We start from the raw sequence: 18,823 nt of genomic DNA on the forward strand, positions 1-18,823 counted from the left end.
TGTCAAAAAATTGTGTGGCGACCCTGTATTTGTGCACGCACATTTTATCCCTAGTTGTACTTTCCACCCACGTATTGTTGGTAAAAGAGATGTATACACACCTATGAGTGGATTTCTTTATATCCACCTTATTTTATATACAGTGTTGGTTTGAATACAGGGATGTAAACTCGTGACTAGACCTTACATCTAGCCTGAGGTCGGATTTCACCGACCCGGCCCTGCTTAATCAAAAGCATATAAACAACTCTTTAAAGTGGCAGCAATGCTGGGGTTGTCAATATTGTAATGACTTGACTCAAGCCACTGTTTTCGAATGACTTGACCTGAAGTATTTTAGACTAAGTCACTAAAAACTAAGGTTGAAATAGAAAACAACTTGGATATAAGTTATTTTTGATTTAAAAAAGACTTCATTTCGGTTTCAAAATGACTTGTTTACTACACTAGTTGAATACCACTAAATACCTGCAATGCAGTTTAATTTAAGAACATTATATTACTACGACGAGCAATGGAAACAAATTCATCAGACGTATGAGAAGAAACAGAAGATTGCGAAGAGTAAGAACAGAAAATAGGGATGTCCGATAAAATCGGATCGGAGCCGATAACCGATACCAAGTGGTAGTATCGGTACTCGTCCGATACTAAGGTAAATATCAGCCTGGATTCGTGATCCCACGCAGCGATTCAAACTTTGTAAATTCATGAAAATTATAGTAGTTTAACAACTGAGGAACTAAACTTCTGAACCAAAAGCGAATTTTGGCCTAATAACCTTAAAATAAGGCCTTTGAAGGTTTCAATTTCTCCTATTTTGCTTATTGGAGCACAGCAATGACGTCATTTGGTATCAGATCGGAAGGTTTTTGTCGATAATATCGGGTATCGGAATAAAATGTCAACTATCGTACATTCCTAACAGAAAGTATGATCAACGAAAACGGGAAAATCGAAGAACAGTGAAACTTAGATAGTAACATTTTGCACAGCTTGAGATGTGAGCAACCTTTGATGCTGAATCTTCGCAGCAAACCTGTAAATTGCACCAATGAAAAATTCACATCGTAAAGTGTATATAAAACTAGTTAAACATTGTTATAGCCGTATGTCCTATTAAAAAACTAAAAACAAGTGGTACTGAATGATACGTAATTACGTAAGCCGTAATCGTAAAATAGCAGCTTCCAAAAGGCTAGATCACAGTTGTTGAATACATATATGTGGGTGTACTTTTCATCGAATGTCACTGTTGACAAATTGTATTTAATGTTTACGAGCTTCCACAAACGTGCTTTATCAGGTCAGAGTGAGAATAAAAACGGTGAAAACAAGCGAAGGCGCACAGATTAAAAAAACTAGTTACTTGGCTCGCAAAAAAAAATATTAAAAAACAACAAATTTCTGGGCATGTTTAAGGTGCTGTCTGCCTGGCTGACTTTTCTGGTTCTAAGAATATTTTTATACTGGAATCTGATACTATGAGTTTGTATTTTAACCAACTCCATTACTAGTGATCCCTGCTTGTAAGAAACGAAGTTGTTTTTGAGGTTTTTGGTGAATATAGCTGTATGACAATTACTCCAAAAGGGTATATGGCAATTTTATGCGAAATTTTGACAATGATATAAGATGTTCTTTAGAAGCATAAAGTAGTATTCAGCCTTTTAATCGCAAATACATTACAAAGTCATTCTAGTGCTGTGTTTCGTTATTTGGGTCAGGTCATAAATTATTTTTTTTGAAATGTAATTACAATGCACTACGTTGTTCTTAAAGAAACGAAACTAAACGACTTTCTCTTGACTTTCTGGGAATTTACTTAGCATTGGATTGTTATTAGCAGAACGTTTTAAAAAGACTTGTCGACAACACTTATAGTGTACTGTTGCTGCCAGGCCTTGTATCAATTACAATTGGTTCATCCGACAATTTTTATTTTATCGTGTCGTCATTTCGGTTAACTATTCAAATTATCTAACGAGGGCAATAAAAAAAACTCAAGTGAAAAATATATATGCAGCCAAAAATAAAAACAACTTTAGTATTTGTAGCATAATTTTTTGAGGTTGTAGTAAGCCAATCAAATGCTATACAGAAGTAGGAAGCAATTTTGAACGTTTTCGAATTTTTAGAAAATAATCAAAAATATATTTGAAACGTTTACACTACCCACTTCTGTATGAGCTTTGAAACTCAGTCTATGTCAAAAAACTACAACCTCCAGCCATTATTTTAAGTTTACAAAATACTACCTACTTCTGTATGAGCTTTTATATTATTGTACCTGTTGAAATGTTAGGAGAGTTCAAACCCCGACTCGCTGTTGAGGCAATATAGCAGCTTGTCCTTCATCAGTTGTGGGTTGTCGTATTGTGGAAGCCGCAGAAGGTTGAGGCAAGTTGAAGAGGTTGGGAGTCGGTTACCCTCGCCACCGTTGTGCACACAGAAGGGGGGATGCATCTCCTGTGAATGTTTATGAAGGCTGTAGTATTTTGCAACAGTTTTAGCATAAGAGTCACCTTTTAATGGACTTTTTTACGACGAAGGGGGATAAATTTTCTGAGATTTTTTATAAGATAAGGTAAAAAATGCGAACGCAGAGTAGCCAAGTATCAACAAAGAACCACAAGGCGTAAATGGTAGAAGCTTTGTCCCACAAGGAAACTTTTACAGTTTGTGTTTTTGACCAGGTGCTCTTGTGAATTTCAAAATCGCTGTAATATTTCATAACTTTGTCTGTATTAAGAGTCGTCTTTTGACGGTGTTTTTATAATTACATGTTTTGTAATGAACTTACTTTTGTACCAATAAGGGGGTGCATAACCTGGAAATTTTAAAAGTAAAAGCAACTGTTTATTTGTTGCTACAATTGCGAAAGGAGACAAATGATCAGCGAATAATTACAAAATGGTTTTCGAGTCGGTTGATCCTGATATGGCTGGAGTGTTTCACAACTTTTTATCTGTCATCAAAATGCAACTTGTGTCATTTTGTAAGCCTATATCCGATATTTTGTAAAACTTTTGCAATCCAATAACAAATGACGTCATATCGTGCTCAAAGAAGTTAAAAAGATAAATTTGAAATGTTCAAGGCGTTTTTCAGGATTATATTACCACAGTGTGCTTTAGCATTAAAGAAGTTGATTTGCATCCAGTTGACAATCCACTTTTTTAATAAATTTACCTTTAAAGGTAAAATTACTTCGTTGAATTGCAAACTTAGACTAATCATCCCATGTTAACTTGCTATCGTATCAAAACTAATATCAGCTTAGATTTGTTTGTTTCATGCTAACTTGTAACTTCATACACAAGTGCCTTGACTTAACCATATTAGCAGTGCCGGATTATTGGGCTACTAAGGCCATAGCCTAAGGCCTGGAAATATTCGGCCCTCAATTTTTGAAAGTTAAATTGTAGTAAGGCTGATAGTGATACAGCTCCAGTACAGTACAGTACAATTTTTGCTTAAAAACGAATGGCTGAGTCGAGTGTTTGTATATTTCTTATTACTTTTTTGCAGCTCGGTTTGCAGGCTCTTGTCTAGTAAACAAGAAAAATTTCACATATTATTTACACTTAACACCCCACAATATATTTCATCGAATTACTTAAATTGTTATTCACCTTGAACCCGAGTAATGGAGGTCTGGAACAGCTTGTGACGAACAACAACAAGTTTCGTTTGTCCTCCTCTGTGAAGTCACTAAGAACATTCCAGAACAACTCGACAACTGGATGCTCTGCATTGTATCCTCCTGTGACGTCATAATAAGCAGTGGCAACAACAAAGAGATTACTCCCAATGCACAAAAATCTTGAGCACAGTATATTTTACTGCAGTATTTTTAAACTAACCCCAGGATAAATAACTTTTTACAAAAGCGAATCCCCTCATTGGGGTGGATGACAGATTTTTAATTAAATTTTCACTAATTCCAAATTTGCTGTTAAATTACTCCCATGGCAAAAAATAGTTTAATACTTTCGTATTTCATTGGTGAATCATAAAATAAGGTTTATAGCTCGTGCGGAAGTATATCGTAATTAAATTTGTAACTATTGTGACGTCAATAAACCGACTGTTTTACTGGAACGTTAAAACGATGAACGAACTTTTGTATGGACGTTTTTCAATCCAGAAGTGCAAAACTAGATTCTTAAGTTTATCTTAGTAAAATCACAACTTTTTTCGTCAAACTTTGCAAATTGAAAAAAATAAGAAAAATAAAAGTGTTGTTTAATGAGTTTGCACTGTTTTCAGTCAACATTCAAAAAGATCAACCTTTATAGGAACAAAAAGGTACTGCTATTTTTTTGTTTTAAAAAACATCTCAACTGAATAGACAGTAAAACCACAGCCCAAAAAGCGTGAAAACCTATTTAAAGCCGAACCTTTGTTTTTTACGTTTTTTTATTTTCTCACCTGAATATACTGCGTTGGTCTTCATATCGCTCACACTGATTGGTGCTTCGGCCCCCGATATAAGGGTCTGGAACTCCCGGTGGTCAAACATACGTAACCACTCCAGGGGAACCACCTGGGACAGCCCGTCCCTGAACGCGTCACAAGCTGAGCGCATCTGGATGTTGAGTTTGTAGTTTGCAAGTAGGTGGATGTACCTAAAGTGGAAAATAACAACGTTTTGTAATGTTTGAAGTAATTTTTTTTTTCTTAGAAATATATTCATGTTGAATTTACTGACAATTTTACAAAGTTAAAATCTGGATGTTGAGTTTGTAGTTTGCAAGTAGGTGGATGTACCTAAAGTGGAAAATAACAACGTTTTGTAATGTTTGAAGTAATTTTTTTTTTCTTAGAAATATATTCATGTTGAATTTACTGACAATTTTACAAAGTTAAAATCTGGATGTTGAGTTTGTAGTTTGCAAGTAGGTGGATGTACCTAAAGTGGAAAATAACAACGTTTTGATGTTTTTAAAAGCATAAGTTATAAACTGTACTGTTTGAAGTGACTTTTCTTAGGTATATATATATTCATATTGAATTTACTGGCAATTTTACAAAGGTAAAATCAATATGGTTAAAAAAAAGCTAATCAAATTGAATAGTGCGAAGGTATGATGAGAGCGTTTAATCGTAATTTAACATTATGAAGTGATTTATTTATATTTACGATTGTTAACGTTATATTTCTAACAAATATAACGTTTCAAAGTAAAAACTCTACGTTGCAAATCATGGCTGAGACGCTAATTGTATATCTGATGGACCCCTATAGCAGCCTAGTATCCTACAAGTACCAGCACTATTACTTGGCACCTAATATTCCCATCCAACCCACCTGACTCGGTTGTCATTGGTTACGGGGATTTCCCTCCCGCGAGGAATGAGCTCGGTCACGGTGGTTTCCCCAAACCGATCGTCGACCACCGTGAAGTCAAGGTCAAGGTCAGCCACGTCGCCGTCGTACGATCGTAGGAACATAAGGTTTCTATGATAAGAAATAAAAACATTAGGTTTCTATAAAAAGACAAAACTTAAGACTTTGATGGTTAGAGGTTGTAGTTAGACGTAATAAGAATATCAAAGCCCATACAGAAGTAGGTCACATTTGAACGTTTCGAATAACTCTTTATTTATTTCAACATAGCTATACGTTAAAATCTACATACTTTTTATCTACGCACTTTTTGTTTCCAATTATTGTAACTTTCAATATTGCCACTAAATTTATTTATTTTTGAGGGGCAGCTCGACTCGATGACCGAATGGTCCTTTCGCTGTCCTTGTGTTATTATTTATGTTATTTTGTTTTTTCGATGTTTGCAAACATGCACAAAAATAAATTGAATCTGAATCTATACGAAACAGAAAAAAAAAGAGATTTCCCGAACAGGACAAAACCAAACATATTTTTCCCACAGATAATGACCACTCTGGGCACATGTGGGTTTAAAACACCCTCATCAGTCCAGTGCTTCCCAACAAGTGAGTCGCAAAGCATTTCGAAATGCTACAGTTTTCTATTACACCGGGAAAATATTGCATCATCATTACGTAACATTTATGCAATAATGTAACAATCCATTATGCAAGCTCAAGTTTCGCATTATTAGTAAATTGCGTCTGTATGCATTGTTTCTTTTCTCATTAACTTGCTTTTCAAACGTTTGGTCATATCTCATTGTGGGTCGCACAATAAAACTTGCATTAAAAGTGGGTCGCGAACTGAAAAAGGTTGGGAAGCACTGGTCTCGCCAATAATTAAACACGGAATTAAAATAGCGTCAGTTTACATTTCATGGATACAATAAAATCTCTGACGTTAAACCTGTAATAAGGTAAAGTTTCTCACTTGTAGAAATCTGGGTCGAGTAATTGCAGGTGGTTGATGTCGACGTCACCGTTCTTGTGACGTAACAATTTGCAGAGGAAAAAGGCGGCGAAGGGGAGTTCGACTTGCATCCCCTCGTACAAGACCTGAGGCGAAAAACGTGATGAACACAGGTTTTACAACAAAAGTTGCCGTTGATTTGAGTATTTTAGACTAAATTTGGCATTTTTTTTTTAATTTGCAAATTTTATTAAAGGTTTTCGTAACAATTCCGCATTTTTTTAAGTAAAAAGTTTTTTTCCACATTATTATGCCCAAATGTGCTTAAAAGGATTGGAACACACTGGCTGGTGTTTGTTTCTTATAAAAAAACACAATAAATCAGACTCACTAAAAACTATATAGAAACCAAAAACCTTTGGGATCTCAAATTTGTAGAAAAGTGTCACAAAAAAGTTCCAAATTAATTTGCTCGTTTGTTACTGGACTTAAACTGTAGTTCTCAGTCCAACATTAAACTTTTCCAAATATCTATAACATGTTCAAACATTCTCACACAGCTAATAAAAGATTTCAACAACTTACTTAGATTTTCAACGAACTTATTTATTATTTTGTTTATAAATTTTGTTTAAATTTTTACTATATACAAATAACATTTCAGAGCAACTTTCCACAACATACTTAAATGGCGACAATTTAATAACGATTTTACCAAATTATGTTCATCAATTTCCACCATTCTCCAAAATTTAATTAATAATTTTATAAACTCACTTGAATTTTCACAATTTAGATTATAATCCAGTAAAGTCGCCAATAACTCACCATTTAAGCAAAATTATTTAATTTTTAAATTTATTAAAACTTTTACTTAAAACCCACCTTAACCTTTTTGAGCAATTTTTTAATTTTTTTTATTAAAATTTTACGTTTCATTGAAGTTTTTACTTTTCACAAAGCCCACCTTTCCTAGCAACCTCCCGAGAAAGTGGAAATGTTGTTGCGGGTTTTCGAGAACCCTCCCAGCGTATGGGTTCGGGTAAAGTCCCCACTCCCCCGCCAGCTGGAAAAGCCCCCGTTTGGGGTCAAAGGCGGTTCTTATAAGGTGCTGCAGGAACTCCCGGGTAACCCCCTCACCGTACCCAGCTTCTGAAGCCCCAGCTTGGTTGACGAAGGTCACTCGAAGGACACGGCGGAGGTCGGGCGCTGGAAAGTGAGATTTCGTGTTTTTGTTTTATTATTTTTTTTGCAAAATTATATATATATTTTTTTCAATAAATAGGCCTTAATCGAGCGTTCGCTTGTGAAATCGAGCATTTGGTATTTTTATGAAATGTGAAAAAATGCCATTGCGTTACTAATGCATAGCTGTGACTTCTTAGTAACAATTGTTACATCAAATATGATCCTATTGAAAATAAAAATCTTAATTTATTTTAATTTTAGGACTTTTTAAATCGTGAGTTCGAACCTCATGTGATTCAGATTCATTTCAAAAAAAAATAACACCACATGACTCACCATTCGCTTGTGAAAGGTCGTTAAAGGAATCCTCATAAAGGTAATCACGTCTCACGGTCACGCGTATCACGCTGGACGTATCACCGAGCCCGGCGTCGTGAAGCAAGACATCACGGTGAGTCTCACGGTGCTCACGGTCCTGACTCAACATCGTCTGTATCACATGATTCGTGAGCATAAGTAACTTCGTGAGCCTTTTTCACTTATTTCGGAAAAAGTTTTAATAATTCCTGAAGCAGTTTTTTTTACCTAATTCTCGAGAATTATTTTCACTTCATTTGCAAGATTTTTTTAAATTATTAATTTTTTGAGTATTTTGTGAGTAGTTTTTAGTTTATTTTGAGAGCATTTTTCACTTCGTTTTAGGAAAGTGTTTTCTAAGTTTTATTAGCAATTCTATTACTAATGATTTTGAGTAGTTTTTTACCAAATTTAAAAAAAATTGTGAACACTCTAACTCTAACCAAATGATTTGCCTCATGTTTTTGCTGTTAAACTTAAATGTTAATAATTGTGTCAGCAAACCAGTCGGAATATTCGAATCAGTCGTTTATTTGGCTTTGATTTTGTCTATTTAACAAAATCAAGTTTGCCAAAGGTTAGGAAAAAATCCAACTAAAAAAAAGTTAAAAGTCAACAAACGGAATAATTCTCAGTGCTCCTTGCTTTTGCGTTGTTACAGAAAAAATATTTTTGCGTTTAAACAGAGAAAAAAGTTTCGCAAAATCGCAGAAAAGTTTGTGACCAACCGACTATTAATATTTGCAAAACACAAAACCGAGGACCGGTCACTAAACCCTTAGAAATACTGATGTGACGCCAGTTACTTACCGTGAATATTTGCACCCTGGTTTGGAATGGAACGACGAACGGGAGGGTTGTTAGCACGGAGAGCTGCCGCGCTTCAGTGGTCGTGATTGGAAGGTCTTCATCTGAAGGATCTAAAGAATATCAACAATTGATAAACCAACTGAAGCAGAAGTCGAAGTGATTGTTCAAATACAATGTTTATCAACTTTTTACCTGGCGAGTCTCTTTTGCCTGGAGCCAATTGTTTTAAAACTAGTCTTTTGTGTTTTTTTTATCTGTGGAAATATCGACAATTGCTGAACCAACTGAAGTAGTACTGGGAAAAAAGTTATCAAAAAACCATATGATGAAGTCGTGGAATCAACACGGTATATTCTGTGATCTAGCCTTGCACTCACAAAAAGAAAGAAGATCAACATTTAATGAACCAAAGCAGAGGGTAAAAAGTGAGAGAAAATAAATAGGTTGTATTCCAAAAGTTTTATTTTGGAAAGGAGTGTGTATGATTTAAATGCAGTGGTTCTCAAACTTATTTCCTGGCACCGTGGATGATCAATTAATTTTTAAAAAAAGTTTTTTTTAAATTTGCCTATAATAATTCCCAAATATACATAAGCTGCTCTACTTCTGAATGGGCTTTGGTATTCATTCTACGTCTTACTACAACCTCCAGTTAAAATCCTCCAAAGCTAATGCTCTAATATTATTAAAATCTAATGAGAATGGCGTACTTCATCTAATATAGAATTAATTATCAGTCATCATTGTTGAAAAGATTACCTCACGGGACCACTTATAATTTAAAATTAGAATAATTTAAAGTAGAAAATACCGTCGGCATTTTCTGAAGTATAGACAAGTGATTCTCAAACTGTGTGCCTCGAGAGATTGTTCGCCGTGAACAATTTGGCAATTTAAAAAATAACCGTTTCGTTTTACAAACGGGGATCCATCAAGCATGCGAGACCTATACAACTATGCGTGACTACAAAAAATAATATCATATATCGTCTTGTCGTAAAAGAGTGATCGTCATTTTGAAATTATAGTTTTGTAGAAATGTTCAGCGTTTTTTTTTTTTTTTACTTTACCAGATTGAAAGCAAAAAAAAGTTGGAGAACCACAGCCACGGGTATAAACCAGTATTATTAGCACGGCGTTCCATTTTAACAGATAGGAAGAATCATTATATAAGCAGTCCCCACCTGCCATATGCGCCGCAATGTTGTCGTTCCTTAACCGTCGTCTCCTCCAGTTTGACGACAGATATTTACTGCGGTCGTCTCCGATGTGGATGGCGCTAGAGAGCCAGATGTCGTCCCTGGCGAAAGGGCGCCTCGTGTGGCGAGTGTGAAGTTGGTTTAAAAGTCGCGAACATACCTGTGTTTAAATAAAGTATTAGATTTTTGATAATTAGCATTTTTTTCTGACACCCAATATTTTGGGCAAAATGTACTTAACACCAAATGGAGCCATTACTGGTAGAATAAACTAAATTGAAAAAACATAAGAGAATTTTTGTGGATTGTTAAGCCAAAAATTGATTTTCAGGATGTTAGCGCTATGAAGTTTAGATAACTTTATTTTTTAACCCAGCCTATTGTTTTCTTGATAAATCCCTGCAATGGACCGCATATCATGACTAAAACTTCTATGTGAAGTTGCTATTCGATCATCACCGATACCCTGATATCGGACGAATACCACTTCTACCACTTTAAGGTATAACAAAAACAAATTACTTAAAATTCACACGAAAAGTCGTCGCAGTTAGATTTTGTGCAAAATTAAAAATAAAATGTGATTTTTTCTCAAGTTTTAGTTCTGGGGAAGTCCCGCACTCACCCGAAAGCACAGTGCTGCTGTAGCGACATCTAGTGGCCTCCTGTCGTGTTGTGAAGCGGGAAGAAACGGCAGCCGACGGGCGCTAGAGAGGCAGTTGTACACATCCCTGGAATGATAATGTGGTTAGCTGGTAATATGGAATAACATGCTATGTACAATTTCAGAAGTTACCACTAAACAAACATTTTAATTCACAAATGTTGTGAAAACTCGGTAAGATTTTAGGCCTTCATTAAATAAAACAAAACTCAAGAGGTTTTTTTTATAGATGATTATTATATCGTGAAAAAAAAAACTTACGTGCAAAACACTAAAATAAAATATGTCACATACCACCTACATGACGTCACGGTAACCTACATGACGGCACACACCACCTACATGACGTCACGGTAACCTACATGACGGCACACACCATCTACATGACGTCACGGATCCCTACCTGACGGCACACACCACCTACATGACGTCACGGATCCCTACCTGACGTCATGCTTTATTAACCTGACGTCAAAGTTTACCAACCTGACGTTTTAGTTATCCTGCCAGTTGCAATAGCTCACTAACTTGACGTCACATTTAATCTACATGACGTCACAGTTCACATATCTGATGTCAAAGTTCACACATCGTACGTCATAGTTTACCAACCTGACGTCATAGTCCATAGAGTGGTATCTAGTCTCGGGCAGTATTACTTTGACCAAACTGAGACAAACATCGCGCAAAGTTGTTGAAATTGCGACAATTTCTTCCATCTTGAACATTCCAGAAGAACCTGGGTGGAAATATAAGAAAGTGGGTCATTATGCGCTGTTTTTATTAAAGCAAACGTCAATAAACAACAAAAGCTCACCTGCATAGAAATCGACGTCGTGTAGCGACAGCAAGTTGTGTGAGAATAAGCAGGCGAAGGTAACCAAGCGTATCATAAGGTCATGCATGGATGATTCGGTCATGTGACATCCGTCAAGTAACGCTCGTATACTGGACAAACTGAATAAACGTGTTATTTCATAAACTCTACATAATGTACAATGATTTACCAGAAAACTAAAAACTTTTTTTTACTAGAAAAAAGAAAGCCCTAAATAACTACAACGGTTGGGTCAAGTTGTGGATAGTCACGTTTTTCTCATAAAGCAAAAAACACAAATACAAAGAACTATTTCTGGTAATACACAGAGCTTTTTCCAATGTATGAACTTTTAAAAACAACAAAACAATTTCATACAAAAAAGCCAGGGGGGATTTGAACCCCAAACCCTTGGAACATTAGCTAAACACTCCAGCATAACGCCACCAACTACGGCCTGCCCTCGGTGTATTTCCTTAATGCAGCTAAATTAGGGTTATTAATAGTTTGCTAACTAAAATGTTTGTCAAAAGAAAACATTTTTAAGAAACACATTTTAAACTTGACAACAACTCTATAAAGCCAACCAGGGCTACAGAGTCGGTTAAAAAAACGGAGACCAGCTCCGGAGAAATGTAAGATTTCGTCGAGTCCCGAGTCCGATTGCGACTCCAAGTTATTTGAGGGAAGCCATTTACGTTACTAAAATAAGGTGAATTTCAGCAATACACTCATAGGGTTGTCAAATAACGCATCCACCCAACATACATGGTTGGAAATTCTTCACGATATGCATTTCCGCCATTGCAATTTATAGTTGGTGGCAATACCAGCTTTGAAATTTGGTACGCTGGTTTAGGACCCTACTGCATTTTTGGGTCTGGTTGTGAGTCCTATCCCGGCGTTAAATAATTATCAAATCAATGCATTTGGGTTAGGGTGCGTGTTAACGTTTGGGTTCGGGTGGGCCAAGTATTAGTATATTGCGAAACATTTCTTGAATATAGGTTACGATTTAAAACGTTGTTTGTGTTAAAATGCTAGATTACCATGTTATTTATCGGCCTATATTATCGGTAAACTACTATATTGGTCTGTATTAGTGAATGGGTTGCAGTTATTGGTTTGTGTTTCACCTTATCATGCTGTTCCTGGTTTGAGCTCGTGAGTTGAGGATGGATTTCCACAACCTGTGCAGGAAGGCAGGCGAGAAGGCAAGTGTGTAGAGGAACCTGGAAATAAGTTGGAAGTTCATGTTGCTTGTATTGTGGTACGATCAAACTTCTCCTTTGACCAAAAATTTAAAAGGGATTCCGACTTGAAACATAACATATTTTTTCCAAGAAGTAGAATTAAAAAATAATGGAAGTTTAAGATGTTGTCCTTGACTAATTGAAATTTGTAACAAGAACCCAGAAAAAGTTACTTGAAGTCCAGGTATATTTTTTAACAAAATTGAAAAGAGTATTATTTTACTAATTTGTTAAATTATTTTATCAAAACTTCTACAAAATGTATATTCAATTATTTTTTTTAATATATTTTGCCAATAGGGACATTTTAAAACCAGTTTGTGGACACATATTTAAAGCATTTTATATAAAATACAGAAGTATGACAAAAAATAAGTTTATTATTTCAAAAATACAATAGAAAAAGTAAAGTAAAGACATACAATTATTTTCCTAAATCATTTAACTCTAAATTCTACAAACTAATTTTTGATGTAAGTTTTTTAATTCCATTTAATAAAAATCTTCATTAGATCGAAATCGTTCTTCAAGTGTAAACAAAGTTATAAACCGAAGTTTTCGGTCATTAGTGCTGCCTGGTGGAACCAAATCTGTTTTTAAAAATCGTCACTGATAAGCTATTAATTTGTGTGGACCAAACATAACCTAACCCCAGAAATATGGTGTTTTTTACCTGTTTGTGTGCGCAGCAATCCGCATTTTAGCCAATAGATGGAAGGATATCTCGCAGAAAGTTGTGATCACTTGTGACTTTTCGACGTCTTGTTTGAGGAAATAGTTGATGAAATTCTTTGAAGTGAGGAAATCAAGGCAATCTGAAGCAAGCTGAAATGTCGATATTTCCTGCGATGTAAAACAAATGTTTTAAAAGTTTATCGCTAAATATCATGAATATATTAGACAACTTGCTTTAAGAATATGCAAGGATAATCAGAAATATTTATTACATAAAACAATTGGATATGAGAAAATGACCAACTATAAGAAACATCACTATAAAAAAGGCTTAATTTTAGAAGTACCATTTTTGATTTTGTTAACTATTTAATTAATAGATTGATACAAAATTGCATAATAAAAAGATAAAAATGCACATATGTTACAAAGTGTAATTATAAAAAATGAAGTAAAGGTAAAACAGAAAATATAAAATGTTTTCAAATAATAATTAACCAATTTATTACAAATCACAGAATTACTCACATTTTTACACCAGATTGAACAAAAAATGGATAGATAATAAAATCAGTAAGAATTTATTAAAGCTCAGACTAGGGTACATAAAGGTTTAGAAAAACTGCTTAAGCCTCACATTTTCGATCCCGGAGATTTCCATTTCTTCGTAATCTTCTTCATCGGAGCTGTAGAGGTCCACCCTCCCCACTCCCCCGATCCGACCATTTTTGGGAATCGTCGGAACCAACCACTGGATCACCGACAGTAAAGACGGCTTCGACAAAAGTTGATCTTTAAAAAAAATCCAAAAATTTTGTTAATTTTTTCTGGGGTTTTTGGTTTTCGTATTATTCTTAAAAACATCTTTTTTATCATTGAAAGTGGGATTTTGTTAAACACAACGAATGTTAATTCATGAATACAATCATCTCCTTAAAAGCAGATAAATGAGACTTGCCGTAATATATTAAATCTTGGAGTTTCGATTAAAGTTTTAAATTCACAATACGAGATACAAAATTAGTCAAAATGAACCCTAGTATTTAATTTACACACAATATTTTTCTTATTAAATAACAGGTAATTGGGATGTCCACATAATTTTGTTAATTCAGATGTATGCTAAAAATCTTTCACACTTTGGTAAATATGGTTTTACCAGGTCAATTATAAAATACATTTTCAAATGTGGATTTTTTTATTATATTATACTTCATGGTATATCCAGGCTTGAAATATATTTTTTACATCTTGCAAAAACTTTAAATAAAAAGAAATATTTACCAAAATGTTTTTTGACGAGCACAATCACTGAAGCGAGCAAGTTGAGATTCTGCTCAAGTCGTTTCGCGTCATTTTCAGCGATTTGTTTCTCCATGAAGGTAACAAGCTGTTCGAGGGGGAAATCCCTTTGCTGACTCATCGCAGGCAACAGGTAGCCGTAAATCTGCTGAGTCATCTTGCGACTGAGTACGTCCGAACAAAATCTTCCGAGGATTAGTTCCTTGGTTCTGGAGTAAGTTACGACCTGGTTGTCGTCGGCAACGAGTTCGGAAGTTTCTTGAAAGTCAAGAAGTTTTGCAAGGAAGGTCAGAGGTTGAACGAGGACTTCCGTTAAGCTGTTCGCAAGCGCTATCTGCGGATTTCTGGAATTATGAACACTGGAGGGCTCTATATCAAGTGGAACCTTCTTCTGGAAAACTTGGATTATGCACGGGAAAAAATCTAGAAAAATAGGATTTAAAATTAACACTTACTGAATTAAAGGAATTTAAATGAATCTTTAGTCAAACTTAAAATGAAACAAATCTTTTGTTAAGTAGACTTTACAAATTTTAAAATATTTTTACTTACATTTCATTGGCAGAAAAAAGGTAGCTATTAATTAAAATAATGTACTATTTTTTAGTTGGAGAAGATCCTCAATAAAGGTTTAACAAAGATGCCTTTATGTGCATGCCTTTATGAATCCACAAATGTTTCATGTATGTATATTGTATATAATTAAAAAATACTAAATATTTTTACGAGAGTTGTAATCATTCCCTGAACTTAAATATTGAACTAAAAGATGTTTAAAACTTGAACAACAACACACATATTACAACTAAAATAATTATTAAAACAAAACCCACTATTTTTAATGATTCTATAAATGAATTTTTAATCAAACTTAAAATTAAACAACTCTTCTGTTAAGTAGACTTAATTTTAAAAAAATATTTTTGAAAATATTTTTACTTAAAGGTTTAACAAATTTGGTGAATGTGCATGCCTTTATAAATCCACAAATGTTTCATGTATATAATTAAAAAATACTAAATATTTTTACGAGAGTTGTAATCATTCCCTGAACTCAAATATTGAACAAAGTAAATGTTTAAAACTCAAACAACAATGCAAATATTAAAATTAAAACATCATGAAAACGAGACTCACCATTTTTCATGATTCTCTGCCACAAGTACGAAGCAGTTTGAAACTTTGCCATTTCATTTTCTTCTTGGTCGATGATCTTTTTTATTTGAACTTCTAACATTCTCAGTGGAATTGCTGCAGAAGATTGATTCTCATCCAGTAAGTACCTAAAACATTATAGCAAATGTATGCAACAGAACAAATAATATTGTATCTGAATTGATTCGCGAAGCCAATTGAAAGTACAAGGGCTTATCTGATAACACATTATTCGAAATTACAATATTCTGTTTAATACAGCCAATGATGTTTGCGATAAAACAAAGTTTTTAAAGAGTTTTCTTCAAAGAGTTTTCTTATTTGAAAGGTGATTTTCCTAAAAAATATTGCATAAAAAATAAAAAAATAGGTAAACAGGCTTCCTAATGCAAAAGCAAATGTTAGCCTACTACCTTGAAAATCCTTAAATGATATTAATTTGGTGCAGATGTCCTACTGACATATAAATGGAAACATCAAAAAAAAGAAACTTTTTAACAGCACCATTTTTTTCTTTTTGGCGATAAAAATAAAATGTTTTACTTGAAACTAATATATAATATATACCTGTATATATTATTTAACTAATATCAGATATTCTGAACCAGTAGTTAAACCGCAAAACGCCAGTTCTATAGAACTTAAAAAGTAATTCAAAACACATATTTTTAAATTTAGGTAACTTAAATAACGTTGATAAACTGGTAAGTTTATTTACAAACCTGCAGCACAGCACAATGATTTGCGACATGAGATGAACAGAGCAATACTCAAGCCAACGAGTTTGGGTGGATTTGAGAATGTTCTGACACAACCAGACCTGAAATCAAATTGATGGTACAAGGTTAAATTAAAAGATTTAACTGCTGCTATATATATTCTTTAAGCTAAGGCTATGCTATGAACATTGAAGACAACATTAAGCCAAAAGGGTTTAACCAAGGTCTTGAATTTACATACAGAATCTGTGGAAATAGTAGCAGTTTAGTTTTATAACAAACTTTCAAGCATACACAAAATATTTTCCAAAAAATTTGAAATCAAAATGAAGGTCCATTACTTTAGTCACAAGGAAAAAATGACCTATTTTGCAGCTCAAAAATATATACATATTTTAATAAAATTACTCACCAATCTTTCACCATCAACACTGCCATCATAAAAGAAGCTTATTTGCCTAGCTGCAATCGAGATTTCATTTCCACCCAACTTAACATTTCGATACTGGTCAAATATGTGTCTGAAGTTTTCCTTCTGTCTTTTACGAACAAGGTAGGAACGGTATGCTGATTGGATGACAACGGCGCTTCGTAATTCCTTACGAGCATTCTTAAAAACAAAAATCTTAGATAACAATTCTACAAACACCGCAATTCAGACATGATTTACATTTTTTCTTAGGTTTTGGCGATGGTTTTATTGCTTTTGTTAGCTTTTAAACACTGCTAAAAGTTAACATTGTTTATAGAAGTAATACACTTACAATCCTCTGACCAAACTGAGTGTCATAAAACATGAATATAAAAAAAATATCTTAAACATAAAGTACCTATTCATTTCTTACCTCTCTTTTCAGTCTTTCAAATTGCGCTTTTTGTAGCAAAGATGCTTTATTCAGTTTTTCCTTAAAGAAAAGATAAATGTAATAACACTTAATAATTTATCTTTTTCTGTGTTTTTATTCCACAAGTTAACAAAAGTTAATCTTCAGTCCTTAAGGCTTAGATTGTTTTTAGGTGGAAATAATGGAAATATGACTTCTTTGAAAGCCAATCAAGAAAAGCACATGAATCTATGACTTATCAAAACACTTTCAAAAAATTGTTATGGCTTTTTAGTAAATAGCATTACTCCTTCCATCGGTGAAAGTTCAACAACAATATAATGTAATCAGTTTGTGGTTATTGATCATTTTGTATACTGTTTCTTTGACTTTAAGCATCGAATCGGCACTTTCAATTAAAATATATATTTTTGATCGTTTTAATCCCTTTGTTAGTTAAAAATCTATTTCAGTATTCAAAGGTCAAAAGTGCACCCGCTATAATTACATATCGCCTGAAAAGTATGACAGATCTTGCCGGTACAGAACCGAAAAAATCAGGGTGAACGGGTGCAACTCTAAGCTCAAACATACACCACGGCTAACAGATAGGAAATGGGGGTGCAGATTTAGTCTATTGAAAAAATGCGGGTGCGATGCCATACTTCCCATAGTGGAGTACACACTAATTCTAAAGTACTTTTGTAGCCATCTTTCTAAACATTGCTACATAGGATACTATAAGCAACAAAATATCCAAATATTCACTTTCCTTTCGCGATATTAAAACGCAAAAATTACGACAGCCAGTTTAGTATTTAAGCTAAACATTTATGAAAATTTTTGGCGCTGGTCTGCAATCCTACCACTTTGTTTTTAACACTAACAAAACGAGTTGTCAAATCTAAATCACAAGGAAGACATAAATATGAGAATAAATATATTAATAATACTTGAGCCACCCTAACCCAAACTCGCACCCTAACACAGCTAATGTTAGCAATATAAACTCCCGGATGAAAATGTGGTAGGATTCTAGACCAGCGTCCTTAAGCTAAAATGTCATTAACTTTTTGGGCGCTCTTTCACTATTGTACGTGAAAAGTTATGCAAAAAACAAAACAAAATAATACCGTATACCACAACGCATATTGTTTGGGTTAGGGTGCGGGTTAGCGTTTGGGTGAGGGTGGGGTAATATTATGTTTATTATTAATAATAACGTGACCCACCCTCAACCAAACGCTAACCCGCACCCTAACCCAAACAATATGTGTAGTGGCATGCGGCATTTGAAGAAAGTTTTTTTTCAATTTTTACGTACAATAGTGAAAGAGCGCCGAAGTTTTTATACATTTCTTACTTCTTTGCTTTTTCCTCCCAAAGAAACTTGGGGGCGGCTTCTGAAGTTGCCTTCGAAGCTGTACATCGTAAATATTCACGATACAAACAAAATATGCTTAGTTTTCCCAGCTAACTTTAATCTAATGCTAAACTGAACAATAACAAACTTTATTTCGTTAAAAAACTAGAACTATCTATCTGACTCAGCA

At 34.2% G+C, this 18,823-nt stretch overlaps 1 protein-coding gene across 1 annotated transcript; it reads right to left on the minus strand.

Annotated features, from left to right (window-relative positions):
* Window positions 1-471: 471 nt before the first annotated feature.
* LOC146165659 (ubiquitin-protein ligase E3C-like) lies at window positions 472-18,766 on the minus strand. Its single transcript, XM_083381791.1, has 22 exons — window positions 18,634-18,766; window positions 17,292-17,351; window positions 16,859-17,056; window positions 16,450-16,547; window positions 15,710-15,855; window positions 14,555-14,995; window positions 13,908-14,062; window positions 13,269-13,438; window positions 12,479-12,574; window positions 11,343-11,482; window positions 11,138-11,264; window positions 10,487-10,592; window positions 9,847-10,021; window positions 8,663-8,772; window positions 7,832-7,985; window positions 7,275-7,516; window positions 6,329-6,453; window positions 5,315-5,464; window positions 4,435-4,631; window positions 3,636-3,766; window positions 2,291-2,469; window positions 472-1,039 (listed from the first exon to the last, which is right to left on the minus strand). Exons 1-21 carry the CDS (start codon window positions 18,697-18,699, stop codon window positions 2,302-2,304), a joined length of 3,255 nt encoding a protein of 1,084 aa, XP_083237917.1. The 5' UTR covers window positions 18,700-18,766; the 3' UTR covers window positions 472-1,039; window positions 2,291-2,301.
* Between the last annotated feature and the right edge of the window lie 57 nt (window positions 18,767-18,823).

The sequence above is a fragment of the Ascidiella aspersa genome, chromosome 2 (genome assembly GCF_963924565.1).
Source record: "Ascidiella aspersa chromosome 2, kaAscAspe10.2, whole genome shotgun sequence".
NCBI lineage: Eukaryota > Metazoa > Chordata > Ascidiacea > Phlebobranchia > Ascidiidae > Ascidiella > Ascidiella aspersa.

Coding starts and splice junctions, on each gene's coding strand:
- LOC146165659 (XM_083381791.1), bottom strand. CDS start 18,699: ATGTACAGCTTCGAAGGCAACTTCAGAAGCCGCCCCCAAGTTTCTTTG. Junction 17,057..17,291: donor TTGAAAGACTGAAAAGAGAG/GTAAGAAATGAA, acceptor TTTGTTTTTAAG/AATGCTCGTAAGGAATTACG. Junction 4,632..5,314: donor ACCAATGACAACCGAGTCAG/GTGGGTTGGATG, acceptor TTTCCACTTTAG/GTACATCCACCTACTTGCAA.